This window comes from Elephantulus edwardii, unplaced genomic scaffold, assembly GCF_000299155.1.
Source record: "Elephantulus edwardii isolate Elephantulus edwardi_28Jun2011 unplaced genomic scaffold, EleEdw1.0 scaffold00031, whole genome shotgun sequence".
Taxonomy (NCBI): domain Eukaryota; kingdom Metazoa; phylum Chordata; class Mammalia; order Macroscelidea; family Macroscelididae; genus Elephantulus; species Elephantulus edwardii.
In genome coordinates this window covers 17,629,549-17,655,263 of record NW_006399781.1, presented here as the reverse complement: position 1 = coordinate 17,655,263, position 25,715 = coordinate 17,629,549, and the positions used below count along the sequence as shown (strand labels likewise).

Below are 25,715 nucleotides of genomic sequence, written 5' to 3'. Positions count from 1 at the left end.
TGCTGTTCACTGGGTTACCTTTGTAGCTTGGGCACCAACCCCTCCTCCAATCTCTCCTGCCTTGTTCAATTCTTTACCTGGTCGAGGGGAATGGACAAGGGCATTGACTTCACAGTAAGATATTTGGTATCGAAACCTAGGAGAATTCAAGGGGATGGCTTTTCCACCATCATCAAAGGAGACACAAACATCTAATTGGGAGTGGCAAAATCAGAAGAGTAACTTGTGAGAACACAAATACCTTTTTCATTAAGAAACCTGAAAACCTCTGAGGCAAACTAGTGAGCTCCTTAGCAGATCTGTCTAAATCCATTGAGGTATTTGAACACTCCACCTAGGTGTCTGGACTAACATGGAAAGACTTAAAGTTGTCATGTCTCATCACTGCACTACCAACAAGTAAAATCATACTTAAAGACCAAAGCAGACATAAAAATCACCTATCAATCTTGCAACCTAATCTGCCTCAAGGGATGCTGTAATCATCTCCCAAGGTTTGCTCCAGGACTATCCGCAGGCCACTTAAAAGAAACTCTAAGAAACCATGTGATCCTAATTGTTTAATTGGAAGAATGAAAGCCACTCAGGTTAAATCTGTCACTTAACTAAGGTAGCCAAAGAAATTAAAGAGAAAGAAAGCCCAGCTGTATTTAGAAATAAGATTACTGAAACAAATCAGTATCCAAAGACAGGCACATTTTAAAGTGAACTCCAATAAAGGCACATCTTAACTTAAACTCCAATAAAGGCACTACTGTGATTCATTTTTATTACTAACTTTGCTCTAAATAATTGCCTGAAGCTACAAAAGGCAACATTACGATTTCAAGCCAAAGTGGAGCAACCTTTTGGAGGTCTCAACCATTGTCTTTAATAACAGAGACATAAAAGTATCAGGAAGGGACCTTTAAAAATCAAGCTCCTAGCCTTGGCTAGACAAGACATTCAGGAAAGCTGCCCCATCAGGTCACCCCCAAAAGTCCAAAAGCAAGTGTTTCTACTGCAGAAGCCAAAGCATTATGAATGCCCAGATAGGACAGCTCAGATGTACCAGCAAAGGCCTCCCATAAAGGTGTGTCCTAGATGTAATCACTGTGATCTCCTGTAGCAGCTACCACTTCATCCACTGATATTGCACACCAAAAAACTCACAGGGGATGACACTCCAGTGATGGCCAGTAAAAATGCTTATTTTTATTAATATAGGAGCCACTCACTTGTCCAAAACCTTATGTCTCATAATCGGTACAGAAGATTGGCCTACCAAAAGACACAGCCCTTATCTGGCTGTCAAAAAGAATGCTAACCAACTAAGTTCACAAAGAATAGATCTTATATAAACTACCAAGAAGGAAAGTCCACTCTCAAGACAACCCAGATAAGTAACAACACTCTTACCCTATACCATGATCTACTTTTAATAATCGTTATACTACTATTTTAATGGTACAACTCTCTTCACTGCTACCGTTTTCAGTTAATGACTGTAGAGCTTTGATTTCACCATCTCTAACAGACTAAACTTCTCAAATCTGTCGGCACCTGTTCTATTCTTAAGAGTCTTCATCACAAATCCAGGGTTGGACCTCATGGTTGATCATCTTAATAGAGTCAGTCAACAATTTGACTGCTTTTAATCTATTGATGAAATTTGTGTCTTCTAGGCTGCATTCCACTTTAAGCAGATGGCTCCACAAGGATATAATCTTATAAAACCCTGCCTCCTAACTCAAAGCCTTTCAACCCACTTGACACAGCAGCCAGAACATTTATAGACCCATAGAAGTAGGGACAGAGAAGAGACTGGAGGCCCTGTAGGCAGGACAACTTCTGAAAGATTCTACAGGCTCAATCTCTTCAGGGAAATGTTAGGATTAGAACCAACAAGATATAGGAGGCAGTAGTTAATTACATGAGCCATCAGAATCAGGAAACAGATACTGACACACATGGAATTAGTGTTTTAGTCACATAAATGATGTCAAAGGCAGTGAACTGGAATAAGAACTGCCCATCAAACTTTGAATTATTCATGACATTATCTCATTGGTCTAGACTTCAGCTCCAATGTATGCCCAGATGAGGAAGCCATCATAAGATGAGGACTTCACCTCAGTCCTCCTCCATGACTTTCTTTCTGGGGAGGATGGGCCTGTTGCTTAAGGGATGTACCTCTTCTAATAAATTAATTGTTACTTTTTACCTTTAAAAAAAAAAACCAAGACAACAAAAAAAAAACACAAACCTTGTTCCTGGAGAAGAACACTATGCTTGGTAAAGTAGGTCAGAAAAAAAGGGAAGCCTCTCAATGAAACGGACTGACAAAGCGGCTGCAAAAATCATTGTGAGAATATCAGAGATTGTGAGGATTTAACAGATGGGACAATGTTCAATCTGTTGTTCACAGTGTCAGTATGAATTGCAGTCAGTTTGAAGGCAGCTAACAACAACAACAAACACTTAATATACACAGTTTTCAAAATTCATTCATGAAAAGTAGCCTTATAAAAAAATTTAAAGAGCTAAAGTGCTGTCAGTTAAGAAAAATTACTTCTTTCACTTTTCACAGAAGACATCCAGATGGCAAACAAGCACAAAAAGAAATGCTCCAAATCACTGGTAAGAAGAGAGATGCAAATCAAAACACAATGAGATACCATCTCATCCCACAATCAGTGGCAAAGTTTAACAGGACAACAATCAATAAATGTTGGAGAGGATATGGAAAAATTGGAGCTCTCATAGACTGTTGGTGGGATTACAAATTGGTTCAACCACTCTGGAAGGCAGTTTGGTGTTTTCTTAAAAATCTGAACATAGAAATTCCTTATGGCACAGCTATTCCACTGCTAGGAATATACTCTAAGGAAATTAGAATTGAGACACAAACAGAGATTCATACACCAATGTTCACAGCAGAATTAATCACAATCACACCAAAAAAAAATGTAAACAGCCCAAATATCCAACCACAATTGAATGGATTGAAAACTTGCAGTACTTTCACACAATGGAATACTATGGAGCACTTGGGAGCAACAATTTCACACATAATATGGGAGAGACTGGACAGCATTATGCTGAGTGACCTAACTCAGTTTAATAAAGACAAATACTGCATAAGATTATTGCAGAAATAGAAATATAACTAGTAAAATGTGTATGAGGATCCAAGGGAGGAAGTAAGGGAGCAGAAAAGTAAGGATGGGCAGAGGAAAATCATAGGGTCGCAAAGTTTGGTACGTAAGAAAATAAAATTGGAAGATCTGGTGGCGATCTGGAAAGACAGGGTAATGGTGTGCACGGTTCAATGGTGACTAATTTTATAAAACAAAATGAATGGGAATGATTGTATGAAACACAATATGAATGAAGGATAGTTTGTAACACAATGTGTATGAACTTTGTAAGTAAGTCAATACAATTTTTTTAAATGTCCACAATGTATATGAATGAAACACAACATATATGAATGACTGTATAAAACATAAAGTACTAGTATGAAATATATGAATAATTATTTGCAAACCAATACATTTTTTTAAAACATAAAAAAACAGATTCTTTCAAATGTAACAACTATTTTTCATGGTAACCAATCTGTTTAAATTATGTTAATATAGTTTAAACAGATAGTGATTAAGTATGAAATATTTTATATTGTTGTTGTTGTAAGGTGCTCTCAGGTCATAGACAACTCATAGCGACCCTATAACGAAAGGCCTGAGCACTGTTCACAGAGTTTCCAGAGGCAAGCCATTTCAGAAGTGGATGCCACTCTTGCTTCCAGGCTTGTTTTAATAGGGAAGCTCCAGCAAACACTGTCTGCCATTATCACATTTGGCACATCAGCATCACAGCAACCACGAGTTACCCCTGTACAGCAATGGGAATTATTCAGTATGGTAGAAAAAATTTATTTTATTGAACATATTATGAAATTTTTAAAATATCAGTCAATTTTTATTACATCTTTTTAAATTGTTGAGTATTTTCTTTTTATTAAGAAAAAGAATATTTAAGACTAATTAGTTTTAACAGTATTTTTTTCTTTCATGAAGTAACTGCAAATAAAGCTGTATGAATTGCCTCTGAATAATTTCCTTATAACTTGACCTAAAAGCTAATTAGAATATATAACCACACATATTTTTTTAAAAAGTAACATAACTTTTATCATATCCCTCGATTTATAAAAATGGTATTACTTAAAATATTTAATGCAACATGACAATAAATAAACGTCTTACAATATTATAAAAATAATGTTAATTCTTTATAATATGCATTCTATAACTTGTTCCTCAGGAGCTTTTATATTTCAAATTTTAATTTAAATGCAAATGATATGATAAAAAATGAGTTTTATACGGCTGATTAGTTTCATGGTGATTATCTGCTTTGTTAAAGCAGGTAATAGGCCAAACTAAAATTAAAAAACTTAAACTTTAGTCTGTAGGTTTTCAAAAAAATACATAAGATTAAAAAGCATTTTACAAAAAAATTCACTATATAAAAATTACTAATAATTTTAGTTTCTTAACTGTACTAGAAGTGCTATGGAGGGAAAGATGATTAAATTTGCCTACTTATTACATATATGCTATGTCTTGGGGAACTCTGGTAGTTTGAATCCACCAGCAGCTACAAAGGAGACATCTCATGGGATTTACAGTCTCAGAAACCCAATGGAGGGTCAGTTATGAGTTGGTTCCAATTCAATAGCAATGACATTAAAGTTCTATGTTGTTGTTGTTGTTGTTGTTATGTGCCGTTGAGTCGCTTGCGACTCATAGTGACCCTATGTACAACAGCTCTAAACTCTGCTCTGTCCTGTGCCAATCGCACTGTCTCTGACACTCCCATCCCAATATCTTGGTAAAATCTTTTTTATGTAATTTCCAGAGAGTAAATAATTAAAGGCAAGTTAAAGGGCTATCTTCTCTGCTTTCAATAAAACTAAAGACGGACCTGTCAACTGGCGCTTGAAAATAAAACATTAAGTGATTTTGGGCATATCAGCTAAAGATTTTACTATAATAAACTTACGAAAACTTCCATTAGAATCAATTGATTTGTATGAACATTTATTTCTCAGCACTTATACCTACACCATCTAAAAATAAGAACAGCATAGATGCCAAGTCCCATTTTACTCTATCAATAAGTAATATCCATTCTCACATACAAGAAACTTTGGGGGAAGACAGGAAATAGCTACAATTGTTTCACTGAAAGATGGATTTCTGTTGAATACTTATTACAGAGACAGTAAAATTTAATAAAAATTTTAATATATGCATGTATGGTCTGATCTACAGCATACTAAAAATTGTAATGATAACCAAAACCAGAAAATAGGCCTTAAAGTTGGGGGTGGAGGGACGATAGGCAATTAATAACAATCTGTTTTAATTGTTCAGTGCTGCGGAGTTGAGTACAACTCATAGCAACCCTTTAAAGAACAAATATGAACCCTGTCCTACTCTGCTTCATCCTTATCATCCTCAACGTATTTGAGTGCTAGACATCTCACTGAGCATCTTTCTCTCCTTTGTTGATCTTCCACCTTTCCAAGTATGAAACCCCTTTTCAAGGAACAGTCTCTCCTAACAATATATCTAAATTATGTGAGATGAAGCTTCACCATCTTTGTAGTTGCTGTTACGTGCTGTCAAGCTGACTGCAACTCATCACGACCCTATGCACCACAGCTCTGAATCCTGTTCTATCCTAAGCCAGTCTCACTGTCTCCGACACACCTACTCCCATTATCCTAGTTACTGTGTCAATCTATCTCATCCTGGGTCTTCCTTTCTTGAGTTGTCCCTCCATCCTTCTAAGCATGATGTCCTTCTCCGTGGACTGGGACTGGTCCCTCCTTACAATATGCCTAAAGTATCTCAGATGCAGCTTCAAAATCTTTGCCTTCTTGTAAAAAGAACAATGGCCACAAAGGGATGGCCATATGTGACAATCAATTTCACAAAGGGTAACTGTCCCTGTCAATAGTATCCACAACACAAAACTTTTTTACTGACCATTTTCCCAAGCATAATGTTTTGGTGTTTTGGGGGGTGGGGGTTATTTATTATTACATTTTATTACATCAGATGGGTGAGGGCTTTGGGGGACATTGGGGCACACTCAGTCCTTCTTGGCAACCATGTTCCTCATGGCAGGCAGCACATTGCATGGATGTGTCCCCCTACTCTTTTCTTGATGAACCTGAGGGCTCACTTGTCTTTGGAGACTTTGAGCAACTCCATGGTGCAACACTCACAGGGTGCAAAGCCATACACCTCCCGAATCATGTCTCGCACGAACTTAGTGCATGCTTGGTGAGGCACCCATGGAGGCAGCTGTGTCTCAGCTTGCTCACATTCTTGGTTACTTTGTGGCCCTTGTTGAGGGCAGCGCACAGCCATGGTTGAGACTTGTACTTATATGGCTGCCATGACAGAAGGGGCATGATGGTTTTTTCCAAAGGACTAGCTCCTCATAATAAGAAGCCCAAAGCATATGCGATTATTTCCGCCATCTTTATCTCTAAGGGACACTATGGTTGCAGTTTCTCCAAGCCAATGGTATATTCAGTGTTCTTTTTTCAAAACCACAACTCAAAGTTATAGATTCTTCTTCTGTCATCCTTACTCACTGTCCAGCTTTCAAATGCGTAACATCTAACTGAATAGACCATGACATGAATCAGGTACATCTTCATCTTTAAACTGACATCATTTCTCTTACCCACTCTGGAGTTGTCCTTGACAATACATTTTCCCAAGGGGGAAAAAAAAATCTTTTCCTCCAAGAAGCAAACTGGCTTCACCCTCTCCAGGACAGACTTCTCTGCAGTTGTTCTTGTTGTTATGTGCCATCAAGTCATTTGCAACTCAGAGCGACCCTATGTATAATAGCTCTGAACCTTGCTCTGTCTTGAGCCAATTTCACTGTTTCAGACACACCTACCCCCTTAGCCCAATAACAGTGTCAATCCATCTTATCCAGAGTCTTCCTCTCTTACACAGTCCCTCCACTCTTCTAAGCATGATGACCTTCTCCAGGGACTGGTCCCTCCTGGCAACAGGCCCAGAGTATGTAAAATGGATTTTAAAATCCTTGCATCTAAGAAGCAGCCTGGTTTCACTATCTGAAGGATAAACCTGTTTGTTCTCTTAGTGATCAATGGTATGTTCAATACTCTTCTCCAGCACCATAACTCAATGACATCGATTCTTCTTTTATCATATGAGTCACTGTCTAACTCTCTGATGCATAGCAAGTAATTGCAAAGATCATGGCTTGGATCAGATATACATTAGTCTCTATACTTACACTGGTTGCTTTTTAGCATCATCTGATTTCCTGGCTGCTGGTACCAAGACTACTGATTGTGGAGACAAGCAAGCTGAAGCTGTTAACAATCTCAGTCTCTTCTCCATCTATCATGATGCTGCCAAGTGGCCCAGTGGTGAAAATCTGTTTTCTTGATGTTAGCTTCAAATCATATAGAAGTTTGCAGTCCTTGATCCTCTGCAGCAAATCCCTCAAGTCCTCTTCCGTTTGAACAAACAAGGTTTGGTCATCTGCATAACATAGGTTGGTGGTGAGTCTTCCTCCAAATCTATTGCCACATAACTCCTCATAAAGTCCAGCCTCCTGGATGATCTATTCCACACATATATTGCAAAGCTGTGGAGATAGTATGTATCCCTGGCATACACTTTTTCTGATTTTGAAGCATGCAGTGCTTCCTTGCTCTGTTCTGATGACTGCCTCCTGGTTCAAATATAGGTTTTGCATGAATATAATCAGGTGTTAGAGGATTTTCATTCTTCTCAAGGTTAGCCACAATTTGTTGTGATTCACACAGTCAAATGCCTTTGCATTGTCAATGAAAGACAGACAAACATTCCTCTGATACTCTCCACTTTAAGCTAAGATCCATCTAATACTGACTATAATGGCCCTAGTGACATGGCTCTGCACATGTGGCAGTTCTCTGCTGACTGACTGAGCCATTTTTGGATTATCTTTAATAGGATCTTGCTTGCATGTGATAGTCATGATACTGTTTGATAACTTGCACACTCTGTCAGATCACCCTTTTTTTGGGAATGGGAATAAATATAGATCTCTTCCAATGAGCTGGTCTCCAGATTTCTTGGCACAACATGAGTGCATCCACAGTAGAATCTGTTTGTTGAAATATGTCAACAAGTATGTTGTCAATTCCTGGGGCCTTGTTTTTTGCCAATTTCCTCAGAGCAGCTTGAGCTTCCTTCTTCATCACCATTGCCTCTTGGGTATATGCTGTTTCATAAAATTCTTCTGTGCCAGCCAATTCTTTTTGGTACAGTGACTCTGTGTATTCCTTCCATCAGTGTTAAGATAGCTCTTAACCTTGAGAATCCACGACAACTCATAGGGACTCTGAACAATAGATAGAATACTTGCCCTATCTTGTACCATCCCCACAATCTCTCCACCATATTTAAGCCCACTACTCAAGTCATGGTGTCACTCCATCTATGAGGATCTTCCTCTTTCACTATCCTTTACTTTACTAAGCATGATGCCTTTTTTCCCTGACAGCATGCCCATAATACTTAAGACAAATTTCCATTTATACGCACATTGATATGGTAGAAAAGTTTGAATATATGACAAATATTTTTAGGTATAAATATGTGTACATCTGGCCACGTAATATCAAGAATTTCAAGCAATGGAAGCTAGAAGAACCAAGTAAGTTTTCAACCCTAAAAACTTCAGAGTGAGCACTTCATTGCTATAAAGTCAGAAATGACTTATAGCTGATCTTCCATTAGGTTTCTATAGCTTAAATCGCAAAGGGGATTGTCCATCTTTTTTTCATGGAGTAGAGTCAAACTGCCAGAGAAGTGTGGCCTCTGGGTTAGCAGCACTGCTCCCTACAAAGTATGCTACCAGAGAAGGGATGGTACCAGTAATACCTTTATTTTGGATTTGTGACCTGTGAAAAAACAATTTTTCCTGTTTTCAGACATATCAACACCAAAATACATGTCTAGATAAAAGTAAGTGAGAGTAATAGAACAGAGACAGAAGCTCAAATGGAGCAGGGGGAGGAACAATTCAAACACCTCATTGCAGAAAAAAGTTTTTATGCTTTAAAATAATGAATGGTACTTTGATTCCATTTGATATATTAAACAGTGATGTATTCTATTGATGTATTATTTAATATGACAGAAATATGCTAGTTACCTTTGTAACTATTTAAATATTTGCTAAAATTCTGTAGCTACAATTTTAATATGTAAAAGATGACAAAGTTTTATTAAATAAAATTTTTGTAAAAGTTTTATGGGACACATGAGTAACAAATTTCAAATTCCACCATCAAATGAACAAAACTGTTAAGAGTCACCTAGATAAGACTGTACTTTAAGAGCAACAAAAACATTATCCTTGAATAACTGTGTATACCACATGGAGGAATGGGGAGCTGACATGAATGAATGGTGAATACACAAATGTCAACATGTAATTTTTTATAATGGAAATGCAGTACAAATAAAATTTCTACTAGAAATCAATTACAAAATACAAAAATCTGACACAACTACACACCAAATCTCACACAGACTATGTCAGCATAGTTGAAACCTTAATAAATATTTTAAGAAATATAGCTGAAACTTAAAATAACAACAAATACATTTCTTTGAGTCTTCTTAAAAGACGTAAGTAGTAGATTAAGTGGCAGTAAGAGTTTTTTTAAAGGAAGATATTAATTTCAGATAAATTATCCATCTTAGTTATAAATGAAGTAATCACTTAAATGAAGTGTGACAGCACTGTATCTCTGATTTAAGATTTAAAGCTTGTGTAAAGCCATAATTCCTTATCATCAAAACTAAATGTTGAAAACATAATAGATTTCTACTAAACATAAAATTCTAACTCTTAGGGGAGCTCTGGTAACCTAGTGGGGCAAGAAGCTGCACTGCAATGCCAGAGATATTTGGTTCGAATCCACCGATGCTCTGCCAGAAAAGGAGGGGCAATTTCCTCCTGTATCAGTCAGATCCAATTTGACAGTACACACACACACACACACACACATAATAATAAAATTTAAAAAAGCAATTTAAAAAAATTCTCTTTTGAGTTTTCTACATTTTCTAAATTTCCCAATTAACTCTCATTTTCTCCACTAAGTTACAGAGAAGCCATCATAAAGGATCTGCTTAAACAAGGAGTTTCCTCCTGAAAACTAATGGCATCTTCTCATGGGTTTTGTCATCAGTATGGCCCAATCAAAAGATAACAATACCTATTGTCTATGATATACTCTCACTAAATGAAATAGTGGTTTAAATTGTGTACTTGAATATATTTTAAATATACCTAAGTTGTTGCTGTTAAGTGTTAAGTATGACTCCCAAAGAGCCTATAAACAACAGATCTGAACCTTGTTCTACCCTGTGCCAACCTCACAATATCTAACATTCAAGTTCAATGTTATAATCACTATGTCGAGCCACCTAGTTGAGGGTCTTCCTCTCCTTCTCCGTCCCCCCATGTTTCCAAGCATGATGTCACTCTCCAAGGAAAAATTTCTCCTAACAACATGCCCAAAATATGCAAGATGAAACCACTATGCTTGCCTCCAAGCAGCACTCTGGCTGCACTCTCCAAGATGTATCTTTTTGTTCTTTAGTAGTCCATGGATCTTCAGTACTTTTCTCCAACACCACAGTTCAAAGGTATCAAACTTTCTTGTTATTCTTAAGTCACTGTCCAGCTCTCAGATGCACAGCAATTGATTGCTAAATCAGACATAACTTACTCTTCAAACTGGTATCATTACTCCTTAGTAATTTTTAGAGGTCCGGGACTGCAGATTTCCCAGTGTAATATGTCTTCTAGTCTCCTGACTCCTGGTGCCAAATGTACTGATTGTGGATGCAAGTAAAAAAAAGTCATTGACAGTTTGAATCTTTTCTCCACCTATCATGATGTTGCCTATTGATCCAGTGATAAGAATTTTTGTTTTATTGATGTTGAGATGCAATTTATATTGAACATTTCAGTACTTGTTCCTTCTGCAGCAAGTGTTTCAAGTCCTCCTCATTTTTAGCAAGCAAAGTTCTGTCATCTGCATACTTAAGTTTATTGATAAATCTTCCTCCAATCCTGATGCCACATTTTTCTTCAGAGTCCAGCTTCTCAAATAATTTGTTCAGCATACTGAGTAAATAGGTATGGAAAAAGGATACAACCCTGATGTACACTTTTCTTGCTCTGTTCCCCCAAAAGTTTCTTGGTCTAGTCATAGGTTCCAAATAAACACAATTAAGTGTTCTGGGATTTCCACTCTTCTCAATGTTAGCCATAATTTGTTATAATCCACTCAGTCAAATACTTTGGCTTTGGCACAGTCAATAAATCATAAATAGACATTCTTCTGATATTATCTGCTTTCACCCAGGATCCATCTGACATTAGCAATAGCCATAGCCTCTTCTAAATTCAGCTGAACTTCTGGCAATTCTCTCTCAATGTACCCATCTAGCTGATTTTTAATGATCTTTAGCAGTATTTTGCTTGCATATGATATTATTCGATAATTTCCACATTTTGTTTGATCACCTTTCTTCAGAATGGGAACAAATATGGATCTCTTCCAGTCAGTTGACCAAGTAGCTTTAATCTAAACTTCTTGGGATGATCTAGTGAGCACACAGGACTGCCTCTGTCATTTAAAAGATATCAACTATTATCACATCGATTACTGGGATCTTATTTTTTGCCAATGCCTTACTGCACCTTGAACCTCTTCCTTCCTAAGCATTGGCTCTTGAACATACATGGTATTTCCTGAAATATTTCAGTGTCAGCAAATTTTTTTTGGTACAGCCAATTCTGTGTATCTGCCTACATCTTCTTTTGATGCTTCCTGGATCACCCAAGATTTTGTCCATAGCATCTCTAAATGCTGCAACTCAAGGCTTGAATCTGGTGGGTTTTAATCTTTTAAAGTAGTTTAAATCTGCATATGAGTATATTTAGTATATATTCAAGTACATAATTTAAACCACCCTTTCATTTGGTAAGAGTATACTAACAGGAGGGAGCTCTTGTGTTGGTGGTGGTGGTGTGTGCTGTCGAAGAGGAAATGACTCAGAGCTGACCTTCCAGCAGGTGGCTTAGTGGTAAGGAACTGTGCTGCTGATGCAAACATATGTGGTTTAGAATCACCAGCTACATGACTGTTGGCAACCTCCTCCCATGGAATTTACTGCCGCTGAAAACCAGCTGGAGGGTCAGCTATGAGTTGGTTCTGACTCAGGAGTACACAACAACAACAAACTTATATGACTTAATGTAATACTAATTGAATAATTATGTGTAGAGCTTAAAGTATGGAACTATGGCTTAGTGAAGTCACATTAACATGTAATACATGGTACATGTTGAAAATATACAGCCTGATTAAGTTTAGCACATATATACAAATATAGAGCCCTGAGGGCACAGTGGCTAAAGCACTCTGATGTTAACCTAACAGTCCGTGGCTTAAACCAACCAGTCACTCAATAGAGAAAAGATAAACAATCTACTTCCCCATGGATTTACAGCCTTAGAATTTCTATCGTAGAGTTCTATTCTTTTCCGCAGGCTCACTGGAGTAAAAATCCAATTGATGGCAATAAGTTTTGTATACAAAATTTAACTTCTCAAAATTTTCCTTTGCCAAAATGTAAATAAGATTTACTCTTTAAAAATGTACTCACCTTCATGTAATTCACAATCTTAGCAAGCACTCCAAACTTATACCCAGAGCTTCCTGAGAGAGCTTTCAAGTTAAACGATCCATTAGTATGATCTGAAAATGAAGTTCAGAAGACAATTATATGGAATCTGCAACTTCTTTTCCTTTTCTCTATCCCTCATATGAACATTTACATGTTTAAGTAGAGGATACCCAATTAAAAGTTAAGCCAAAACAAAACAAAAACCAATCACAACTATATGCAGTATACAAGATCAATACATAAAAATGAACGGCATTTTATATAGCAATGGACACAATAAATAATTCTATTGGCAGCATCATTTTAAAGAAGGAAATATTCCGGAAAATGAAAGACTTGAAAACTACAAAACCTGCTAAAAGAAATTAACACACACTCTCACTCCCTCACAACTGTCCTCAAATTAAAACCAACTCATGGCTGACCCTCCACAGATTTTCAAAGGCTGTAAATCACACAAGAGTTTGCCTATCTTTCTTCCATGGAGCTGCTGGTGTATTTTAACCACTAGGGAGGCTCTGCCGTTGGATTAGCAGTGCCATTTCCCTGTACACTTTGTCAGCAAGAATCCCTAAAAGAAATTATCTTTTAATAATAATTTAAACTAAACTAATGGAGCACTAAATAAATGGACTCTCTATCCATCTCTCAGTTTGTCACGCTGAGGTGGTTTGCACGTTGCTCTCATACTAAAGCTTGCTAACAGTATTTCAAATACCAGCAGGTTTAAGATGAACAGTGAGTAAGTTCTGGTGGAACACCTAAAATAATAGGGCCTAGGAGAAAGGTAGGTAATCTACCAAAATTAGCTAAAGAAAATGGTATGCATCACAACTGAATACTGCCCAATAGTGCTGGAAAAGGCGCACCCTAGTTTAAAAGGCATTTAAAATACAAAATGTCACAGAAATGGACATAAGAAAACCAACAATTATGAAGAAAACAGAAGATCAGGAAATTTTCGTGCTTCATTTTCTTGTACATGGGTTTGCAATGAATCACAGGTGATAAACAGCAACTAATAACAACTCAACAAAATATTGCAAGACATGTAATGTCTTTTTTGGGGAAACTATAAAATATCTTTAATATACACTATATAAAAATTTTTTTGAAAATTTAATACAAATTTGAGTTTATCTCATTTGACTTTAAAAACTATTTTAAGAATAGATTTGATACATTTAACACTAATGACTAAAGATCAGATGAGTTTGGGAATCACATCAAAGATATCATCTATGAAGAAAGCAAAAAAAGATATTAAAAAGACAGCAAAAGAGATAATACAGATGTCTGAAGAGACCCTGAAAACTTGTTTATCAAAATGTTGTTTTTGTTATATGCCATTGAGTCACTTGTGACTCATCGTGACTCTATGTACAACAGCCCTAAACCCTGCTCTATCCTTTGCCAATCTCACTGTCTCCGACACATCTATCCCCATTAACCCAGTGACAGAATCAAACCATCTCATCAAGGGTCCTCCTCTCCTGCGCTGTCCCTCCACCATCCCAACCATGACGGACCTGTCCAAGGACGGGTCCCTCCCTGTAACATGTCCAAAGGATGTCAGATGAAGCTTCAGAATCCTTGCCTCCAAGGAAAAGCCTGGCTTCACCCTCTCCAAAATGAACCTGTTCTCCCAGCAGTCCATGGTATATTCAATATTGATCTCCAGCACCAAAGCTCAAAAGTATCAACTCTCCTTCTATCATTCCTGGTCACTGTCTAGCTCTCTGAAGCATAGCAAGTAATGGCAAAAACCATGGCCCATGCACCTTAGTCTCCAGAATGACATCATTGCTCCTCAGTAGCTTGGAGAGGTCTTTGACCGCAGACTTTCCCAATGCAATTTGTCTTTTCATTTCCTTGCTGCTGGTACCAGGAGTGTTGACTGCAGAGCAAAGCAAACTAAAGCTGTCAACAATCTCAATCTCTTCACCCATATATCATGATGCTGCCAATCGGCCTGGTGGTGAGAATCTTTGTTTTCTTGACGTTGAACTTCAACCCATATGAAAGGTTGCAATCCCTGACTTTCTGAAGCAAGCACTTCAGGTCCTCCTCAGTTTCAGCAAGCAAAGTTGTGTCATATGCGTAACGCAGATTGTTGATCAGTCTTCCTCTAATCCTGATGCCACATTTATCCCCATACAGCCCAGCCTCCCAGATAATCTGTTCTGCATATAGACTGAAAAGGTATGGAGACAGGACCCATGCCTGGCATATACCCGTCCCAATTTTGAACCATGCAGTGTTCCCTTGCTCTGTTCTGACGACTGCCTCCTGGTCCAAGCATAAGTTTCCCATAAGAACAATCAAATGTTCTTGGATTCCCATTCCTCTCAAAGTCAGCCAGAGTTTGTTGTGATCCACACAGTCAAATGCCTTTGCATAGTCAAAAAAACAGATATTCCTCTGGTATTCTCTGCTTTCAGCCAAGACCTATTTGACATCAGCTATAATGTCCCTAGTGCCACAGCCTCTTCTAAATCCAGACTGCACTTCAAGCAGTTCTCTGTTGATGTGCTGTTCTAGTCATTTTTGGATGATCTTCAGCAGAATCTTGCTTGCAAGTGATATCAATGATATTGTTCATTAATTTCCACACTCTGTTGGATCACCTTTTTTTTTTAATGGGAACAAATATAGATCTCTTCCAGTCAGTAGGCCAGGTGGTTGTCCTCCAGATTTCTTGGCACAACTTAGTGAGCACATCCAGGCTAGCATATGTTTGTTGAAATATATCAATCAGTATGCCATCAATTCCTGGTGCCAATTCTTTCAGAGCAGATTGAACTTACTCCTTCATGACCACATGCTCTTGCTCATATGTTGTTTCATGAAATTCTTGTGTCCACCAAATTCCTTTTGGTACAATGATTCAGTATACTCCGTCCATCTTCTTTTAATGCTTTAATATTACGCCCAAAGCATCCTTAAGTATTGCAACTCGAGGTTTGAATTTGTTCTTCAGTTCCTAGGGCTTAAGAAATGCTGAGTGAGTTTGGCCCTTTTGATTTTCTGACTCCAGCTCCTTGCACATTTCATTGTAATACTTTACTCTGTCTTCCCTTGTTGCCTTCTGAAATCTTCTGTTCAACTCCTTAATATTTTTATTTCTCCCCTTTGCTTTGGCTTCTTGGTGCTCCAATGCAATATTTAGAGTCTCTTCTGACATCCATCTTGGTCTTATCTTCCTTCTCTGCCTCTATAATGATCTTTTGCATTTTAATGTATGCAAAGGCTAAAAAGGGAAGAAATTACGAAGACAGATGAACAGAAGATTTCAAAGGGCAGCTCCAGATATGAGGCTTAACAGTAACTTAACAAAATGTGCAAAGAGCTCGAATTAGAAACCTAAAAAGAACATGCTTGGCATTTCTCAAGTTAAAAGAACTAAAAAGAAATCAATTCAAGCCTTCAGTTGCAATCCTGAAGGCTTCCATGGCAAAAAACAACAACAAAATAAAACAAAGCAAAACTCTGAATGATGCAGGAAGCAACAAAAGACGATGAAAGGAAAATATAGAGTTATTGTACTAAAAGGACTGATCGACACTGAATCATTTCAGGAAGCATCATATGATGAAGTGCTAACAGTAATCAAAGAAGCTGCTCAAGCTGCACCAAAGACACTGGCAAAATAACAAGGCCCCTAAAGTTGACAGAATATCAACTATGAGGTGTTTGAGCAAACGTATGCAGCCCTGGATGTATTCAAGTAAATGTCAAGAAAATAGTTACTTGGCCATATCAACTGGAAAAGAGCCATATCTGTTCCCATTTGAAAAAAAAAAAAAAGGTAATCCCACTGTGTGTGGAAATTATCCAACAATATCATTTCTATCAATGGTAAGTGAAATTTTACTAAAGGTTATAAAAATACATTGGAACATTACATCCAGAGAGAACTGCCAGAAACTCAAACTGGATTCTGAAGAGGTCATGGACCAAGTGATATCACTGCTATGTCAGAAGGACTTTGGCTTTAAGCAGAGAATATCAGAAAGATGTTTACAAGATATTCAACTATCTGCATCATAATAAATTATGGATAACACCAAGAAAAACAGTGGTAATTCCAGAACACCAACTGTACTCATGCGAAACATGTACAACAAATAAATGGAAATAAGTAATCAACTCTACTCATGTATTAACAGAACGATGTTGCTGTTATGTGCCGTCGAGTCATTTGCACCTCATAGGGACCCTATGTACAAGAGCCCTAAGCCCTGCTCTATCATGTACCAATCACAGTGCCTCTGACACACCCATCCCGATTACCCCAGTCACTGAATCAATCCACCTTAAAGAGGGTCTTCCCATCCTGTGCTGTCCCTCCACCCTACCTAGCATGGTGTCCCTCTCCAAGGACCTGTTGCTCCTTACAACATGTCCAAAGTACGTCAGACGAAGCCCCAGAATCCTTGCCTCCAAGGAGAGGCCTGGTTTAACCTTTTTCAGGATGAACCTGTTTATTTTCTTAGCAGTCCACGGTATATTCAATTCAATACTCTTCTCCAGCACCACAGCTCAAAGGCATCAATTCTCCTTCTATCCTCCCTAGTCATTGTCCAACTCTCTGATGCATAACAAGTGACTGCAATGACCATGGCCTGTATCAGATGCACCTTAGTCTCCAGAGAGACAGCAAAATAGGAGTGAAAAAATTATTAAGGCACTACCACTACCTAACAAGGCTCTGGTGGCCTATTTAGTCCGTAGGGAGCTGGACTACACACTCAGAGGCTGTACCTTTCCGGAGGTTGAAATCCAGCAATGGCTCCAAGGAACAAAGATACAAGTAATGGCCTATCTTGGTATTTACAGCCTGGGAAACAGTTTCGTTTTGCTAATAATGAGTAACCACTATACAGGATAACAACATTGTCTTCACACTCTGAAAAAAATGACATTATTCTCTAGTGTGCAGAACCTACACGAAAGAGAAATTATTTAAGAGCAGTTATAATTTTGTTGTATATTTAGAAAATCTAAAGCATGGAGATTGATGCCTTTGAACTGTGGTGTTGAGTAAGAGTACTGAGTATCTCAAGGTATGAAAAAGAGCAAACAGGTCTTAGAAAAGGTGAAATCAGAGTGTTCCATAGAGGCAAGCATGGTGAAGTTTCCTCATCTCGACATACATGGGTATGCTGCAAGGAAAAGCTATTCCTTGGGAAAGGACAACATAATTGGAAAGATGGGGGGGATAAAGAAGGAAAGAAAGACTCAATCAAGTGAACTGACATAGTGGCTGCAATAATGGGCTCCAGTGTGTCACACTGATTGTGAGGTTGATAGAGATAGGACAGGGTTCAGGTTTGTTGTTCCCTAGGATTGTTATGAGTCATACACAACTCAATGGCACCTAACAACAAGCATGTCATTAACACATCACAAATGAAGGAACAGAAAAGATACATTATAAATACTAAAAAAAAATTTCAGAAACACACATCCTATTAGTAAGGCATCAGATCAGATATCATAAAGTCTCCATGTGGCTGATCCAAAAAGAAAGAGGTTAAATAAGTGGAAAGAGAGAATCAATCTTTGGCCCCAGAATGGTAATAGTAATTTAAAGGAAAGAATACATTAGAATAACCACAAGTCAAATGTAACAACTGTCAGTGATCCAAAAGAATAGCTTCTAGATGGCAAAAGAATACTCTTCTGAGATTAGTTAGTGAAAAGGCTTTATTGAGTATGGGATTTTGAGAGGCGGAAATGAAACTGTACGTGCAATTTTCTTTTAAAAATAGCAACTGCAATTTTAACAATAACGTAGTCTTCACACTGAAGTTTATTTAATATAGAATAACAACAGTAAGAATATCTTACAAATTACACAGCTTCCCCGGATTAGGTAAGCATTTAAGCATCAGCTGGAAAGGTTGGCAGTTTGAATCCACCCAGAAGACAGGCCTGGTTATCTGCTTTTGAAAGGTCACCAGATCATAGAAACACTATAGACCCACTGAATTCTGCATACATGGGTTCACCATGATTCAGAAATGACTCTACCAAAACAACAGGTATGTCAAGTACTTTAACATTCACCACCTCATCTTAAAAATACTATCCATGTGGTTCATTTTTTTAAGGTATTTAATACAAAATAAGAATAGGAATGAGGATTAAACTCAGATTATGTGCCAAGTACCATGCTAAATGCTTTTCCCAATTAATTCCTATCAGAAATGCTTTTTAGGTGGTGACCAACCTCCTTAGTAGATGTCGGTGATGGTATTCTTCATAAAGATTACAGCCTCACCAACTCGAGGGAGTGGTTCTATTCTGTCCTATAGTTTGCTGAGTCAGAATACACTCAATGACAATGGGTTTGATTGGTTTGGGTATTGTCCCTCGTAGGACCCTGGTGGCGCTACAGATTTTAAGCACTCAGCTGCTAACCAAAAGGCCAGTAATTCAAATTCACCAGGCCTCTAAGGGAGAAAATGGTCCATCTGCTTCCACAAATGCTACAGACTTGCAAATACTATGAGGTACTTCTACTCTGCTGTAAGTTGTCTGTGAATTGAAATCAAGTCTACAGAAGTTTGGTCTGAGTTACGGTTCCTTTTAAAAAAGCCAGGGAAGTGCAGTGGTTCAAGTGGTCCGCTGCTAATCAAAAGGTTGGAAGTCCCAAGTCGCCAGATGCTCCGAAATAAAAATATGTGGCATTCTGCTTCCATAAAGATTACTGCTCTGGAAACTCTTGGTGTAGTTCTGCTATCATTATGAGCTAGAACCAACTCAACAGCAAGGCTTTTTTTTTTTTAATTTATTTTTCATTTCAATGAAAATTTAGAGACTTTGGATTTCCATTCATTCATTGTTGTACTTTTCTCCCCTCCCAACCCTCCCTCCTCCCCCAGTACACTACCCCTTGGAAAAGTAAAAGATAAATTTTTTCACTGTTATACAGTCCCTCCCCCTCAAGTCCACTCCACCATGCAGCCTTCTTCTGGACTCCTGTCATGACAATAATACCTAATCACATATCCCTTTTAAACAGTTTTCTCCCTCATCTGTTTCAATGCAGTATACATTATTTATCCCATCTTTCTCAGTCTCCCCCCAAACCTGAGGTCAGTCTTGTTTTACAAGAGTGGCACCAGGCAGTATTTGTCCTTTTGTGACTTGACATCCGTTGCTCAGTATAATGTCCTCCAGTGTCACCCATTTTGAAAAACCTTTGTTTTTCAATGCAGCATAGTATTCTATTGTGTGAATATACCACTGCTTCTCTATCCATTCATTTGTTGATGGGTACTTAGGTTGTTTTTAACTCCTTGCAATTGTGAACAAAGCCTCGATAAACATGGGTGTGTATATATTTGCTTGGATGTCAGTTATGGTCTCTTTGGGGTATATTCCCAGTAGTGGAATTGCTGGGTCAAATGCTATCTCTATTTGCAACTTTTTTTTTTATTTTTTTATTTGCAACTTTTTGAGAAAGCGCCATACCGCCTTCCACAGTGGTTGCACCAGCAGCAATACATTTACTGCACTTTTGTTGTTGTTGTTGTTGTTATGTGCTGTTGAGTCGTTTGCGACTCTTAGCGACCCTATGTACAACAGCCCTAAACCCTGCTCTATCCTGTGCCAATCTCATTGCCTCTGACACACCCATCCCGATTACCCCAGTCACTGAATCAATCCACCTCATAGAGTGTCTTCCCCTCCTGCGCTGTCCCTCCACTCTACCCAGCATGATGTCCCTCTCTAAAGACCTCTCTCCTTACAACATGTCCAAAGTATGTCAGGTGAAAACCCTGAAAGGAGTAAGTGGCTGAGCAAAGTTTCAAATTCAACTGCAAACCATCACTAGCTGCCTGGTATAAGAATCAACAACTGACCTTCCATCTGAAATTTGTGTTATGTATGTTTTTAAGTTCTACTGAGTCTGTTCTGACTCACAGTGAACCTACATACAACAGAGACAAATACTGCCTTGTGCAGAAATTCCTAAGTGCCTATATAATGTTTCCTTGTTTAAATGTAGTATTTAAATTCATGAGGGCCACTATAAGGCGGTGACTCAATGGCACCCAACAGCAATAATAATAGAAAAATGAACTTTAAACACAATGAAAAGCAAAAAACCAGTATGCTAAGGATGTTGTTTTTGCTAAAATTGTTGTAGGTGATTGAACTGTGTCCCCTGAAAAGATAACCTGAGTATCTGTAAGACCTTATTTGGAAAAATGGTCACTGCAGATCTAATCAAGTTAAGACGAAATCACACTGTGTAAGAATCTAATCCAGCAACTCTTGTTGTTTATAACAAAAAAGGAGAGGGAGATATGGATACAGAGTCATTATAGAAGGCATACAGTCAGTGACAATGGAAGCAGAGAAGGGTCCTATGCTGTCATAAACCAAGAACATTCTGAATAACCAGAAGGTGAGAGAGCAAAGGAAGGAAACTTCCCTGGAGAATTCAAAGACAACATAGCCCTGCTGAACCCCAATTTCAGAATACTACTCTCCAAAACTGGGAGAGAACAAATTCATTCTCTTAAGTGATCAATTTCTTAATAACTTATTACAACAGCTCTAGGAAACTAATCTAACTGGTTAATTATGAGCTATCTAAAGTTTTGTTACCAAGATGTCTCTGGCCTTAAAGTCAGACAGAGTAAATAATAAATACTTGTTGAATAAATGAACACATGAAAGTAAAAAGAGTATTTCTAAGTAGCTCACCTTTATAGCTCCAGAAATGAATATATCAATTTATCTATAATTCCTAAAATTAGTCTGCATAACAAGCATTTCCAAATCCTTTGTAATTATAATAACCATTTAATTTAAAATCCTGATTATATATCATCCAGACAACAACCCTAAATAATACATTTTTAATCAAAACACTTTATTTCCAAACATCCAACTGGAGGTTATTTCCTCATTTAAATTTCAGTTTTTTAATGAAGGGAGTAGTCTTACCTAAACTAAACCTCTTTAACCTTGCAAAGCTGAAAATCTTCTCTCTTTTAGAATTTTTACATCCAGGCACCATATAGAAATTATCGTTTATCGTTTACAAAAGACAAGATTTATACATGGAGCAAGTATTTTTAAAAAGGGAAAAAAGAAGAAAGGGAAAATAAGAGATTTTCATTTATGAAATTTCATGCACAGCTTCTGGAAGAAAAGTATCAGGCTGGTAAACCTATACTGTTTGTTTCCTAGGTTACTACCTCTCTCGGCCTGATCTTCTTGCATTAGCACTGAAGCATTCACTGTAGCATCTGCAATTTAATAGTTAAATACTAAGGAATCATAAATTTATTAGTGACACACAATTTCCAATACAGAAATCTAGCTTACTGACAAAAAGAAAAGTGAGAAAAAGGAGTGACAACTGATAGCTTAAATAACTGTATTCGAGTTTATGAATGATTTACTCTTAAGGGTAGAGGACTAAATGCAAATGAACATAGAGGAAACTGTCAGCTGCATTGTGGTTCAGCCAATAGAAGCAAAGCTCCATCTTGGCTGTGCCCTCGTCTGCATTACAAACAGCCATACCATCGCTGCAACAGCATCCTCTCAGACAGAGGTAGGTTTATATGATAATTTTTATTTTGATACAAGTACTTTTGATGCAATAAAAAAGTCTTTTACCTTAAAAACCAAGTAGGATTTTTTCTTATTAAAAATTCAAAAAATATCCATCTCCTTGCCTGGTAAGATTTTATTATGGAAATATGAACACTGGCTTTCGTGCTAGCTATAAGCACCCTAACCATCTGTGCCTTACTGGAAAATTCATTACCGTGGCATTTTAAATGAACCCGTTCTACATCCAGATTTTAAGAATAAACCACAAGCATTTGATGTTTAAAGGTTACTTGCTAATTTCATTTCGCTATGCTATTTCATTTCAACTGTTTTGTGTGTTCTAACAAAGGATTTTTCTTAATAAAAAATCTGTACTAAAACAAAAACCTGATTATATGTATAAATTATATCAGCAAGTTATAAAAATTGTTACTTTACAAAGATGTTTTCTATCATTTCATAAATATGGGGAGAAATAATTTAAAATTATTTTTCTTTTACTTTGAGTGATATGCAGAGAAGCCAAGAAATTAGCATAATTCTAGTTTTTATGTAAAAGTAAAGACTACACTTGAACCAGTATATTGCAACCAAAGGGATATTTTTCAGAGCTTCAGATTTTTCTGCCATTAAATTCTTTATAGTAAAACCTTAAAGTCCATTTTCTTGTAATACAGTAATCACATTTCATTTATTATTAAAAGGAAACCTTTTAAAATATCTTTTGATTTTTGAAAACTCACAAAAATGTATATTTATCATAGAATTGAAATATAAAGTTGGAGCTGCTCTTAAACTCATACTGTAAATATAAGTCTTCCAGATAAACTATATCTGAAAAAAAAAATATATCCAAAGACAAACTGGTTGAGGCGGAGAAGTGGTGGGAGATGGACAACATCTTTCCAGATATTAAAATATTTTCACAGGTCAAACAATCATTCATTATCTATTAAAAATTAGAATCAGTTGCTGAACAAATGCCTAATTTCATAGTATTCAAGCACGAAAATAATCAGTTAAGTAGATGCTAGAACTGCAGAATACTATCTGTATATATTCACATAAAGATCAAACTTCTGCTTCTCTTTTCTGAAGTCTATTTAATCTTAAAAGTTGTTTTCCTCCCCTCCCATTTCTTCTATTTCATAACCAACATCCACTTAGTATAGAAAAAGTATCTCTTGCAAAGCCCAAAGGTTGCTGTAACTTGATACCAGATCACCCTAGATTCAGCACAATGGAATTGATTACCTAGAAAACATTACTGTTTGCTATTAAAAATTATAGATGAGGGGGCGAAAAAGTCTCAGATTTTTTTTTAAAAAAAAGGAACCACCGGTCGGAGAAAATCATTAACTTGTAGCTTAAATTTCAGATACAACATAAATAAACTCTTACCACTTAAATTATTTCTCCACTCTAAAATCAGCCTACATTCTACACCTAAATTTATCCAGAGAACACAGAGAGGGGCTCCTTGCTCTCATTCACCTAGCTCATTAAGGGTCCTGTCTCCGAGCTTTCTCAGGGGTTCAACTAAGTGAATTACTCTCTATATAAATGCTATTATGATTACCTGATTATATTTAAAATTAACATTCACAAGGCATTAGCGAATTCAATTGGTTATTTATTCTATAAATAAAGCAATAGTGTAATTTTATTCTCATTGCCAACTGAAGGTTCCAGAACATTTCCAAGTCCTATTTCTGTAAATAAATATTCCACTAGGTTCTTTTGAAATGAGAAGATAGGTTAAAGGAAAATACAAGAAGTTACACTTTTAAAAAACGTGATTCATTTAAAGATTTCAATTCCTGTGAAAAGGTAAAAGAGGATGAAGATGTTGGCAATACAACTAACTTCTCATTTCTTTGTCTTTTTTACAAACAATGTTTATTGCATTTACTTGATGTTTCAATATTTAAGTCTTGGAATTTCTTTCTGCATGCCTATTTCACCCAAGTAATAGTTTACCTTTATCCTAAATTAAACACAAAAATTATCATAGTTCTAATATATTTTTAAAAGATAACACCATAATAAAATTAATGTGGAAAAAAAGACTTTATTACACGATTATTTTTTTCAGATATAAACAAAAACTAAGTAAACAATGTATTATTTTTTTAGTTGCTCAGCATTTATCAATATACTCACAAGTGGCAAACTGTTAGCATTTTACAAGATAAGCCTCACACGTATGTAACACCTCTTTCCTAAACTCCTTAGACACTTCAGGAAAGGAAAGCCTTTCAAGGTGACACACATTCTTACAACCTTTATTGCAAGCAGAATTATAATAAGCACTGTATTGTGACTAAAACATAGTTTAGTCAAGGTAGTAGTGTTTAGAATCTGCTTTTCGTTTTACTGAAATAAGCGAGAAAACAGATATATGAACATATAAAAATAATGGACTCTTAAAACAGGGGAAGAAATAATATTTAACACCTAAAACTGATTATTTGTTTTTAGTTGAAAGAAGCAATGTATTCAAATACTTAAAAAATCAAATCAATACAAGCAGGTATACACTAAATCTAACTCCTACGCCAGTTCCTCCGACTTTTCCCTCTATTCTCCTCCCCAACCCTATCCGCACAACCCATAAATAAGCGCTGTAATTAATTTCTTGTATGTTTTTAAAGCTTTTCATGCAGGTTTAAACATTATATATTTTTTCCCTTTATACACTGTCCCATAATTTGTTCTTTTCACCTAAAAGCATACCTAAAAATATTTCCAATGTGCTAGAGAGCTACCTTACATATGTGTTATATTCTACTGTGTTCACTAATTGCTAATTGTGTATGTATATAAAGAAAATATAGAAATGAAGATATTTTTATTTGCTTGTATTGCTCAAAAATGAAAATATACAAGAATATTTAAGGAGTCCTAGTGGCTCAACAGAGTGAGGTGCTTGGATGCTAATCTAAAGGTTGCAAGTATGGTTCTTTTGAACAAAGGCCTGACAATCGTAGAGATGACAGCTAAGAAAACCCTATACAACATTTCTATTCTCTAAGATTAAGTCATTAAGCACAGGAATTAACTCAAGGAAAATACAGTAATTATTGTTGTTGTTGTTGTTATGTGCCGTCGAGTTGTTTGTGACTCATAGCAACCTTATGTACAACAGCCCTAAACCCTGCTCTAATTATTACTAGAACAAAATTACTTCAACTAAATTTCATTAAGATTGTGTGTTTGTTTTGTTTTTGTTTTGTGAGTAAGAGTCCTGGGAGAATATTAAGCAGTCCATTTTTATCCAGAGAATAAACACAAAATTGAATTCTTTAAATAAATTTTCTA

The 25,715-nt window shown here is 36.7% G+C and overlaps 1 protein-coding gene across 1 annotated transcript in view; it reads right to left on the bottom strand.

Moving 5' to 3' along the window:
* The window catches only part of LOC102850668 (general transcription factor IIE subunit 2-like), a 128,647-nt gene that overhangs the window by 71,273 nt on the left and 31,659 nt on the right, over positions 1–25,715 (bottom strand). The window contains exon 2 of the mRNA XM_006884128.1: positions 12,789–12,880. Within this exon, the coding sequence (XP_006884190.1) occupies positions 12,789–12,880 (92 nt within the window). The remainder of the gene's footprint in view (positions 1–12,788; positions 12,881–25,715) is intronic.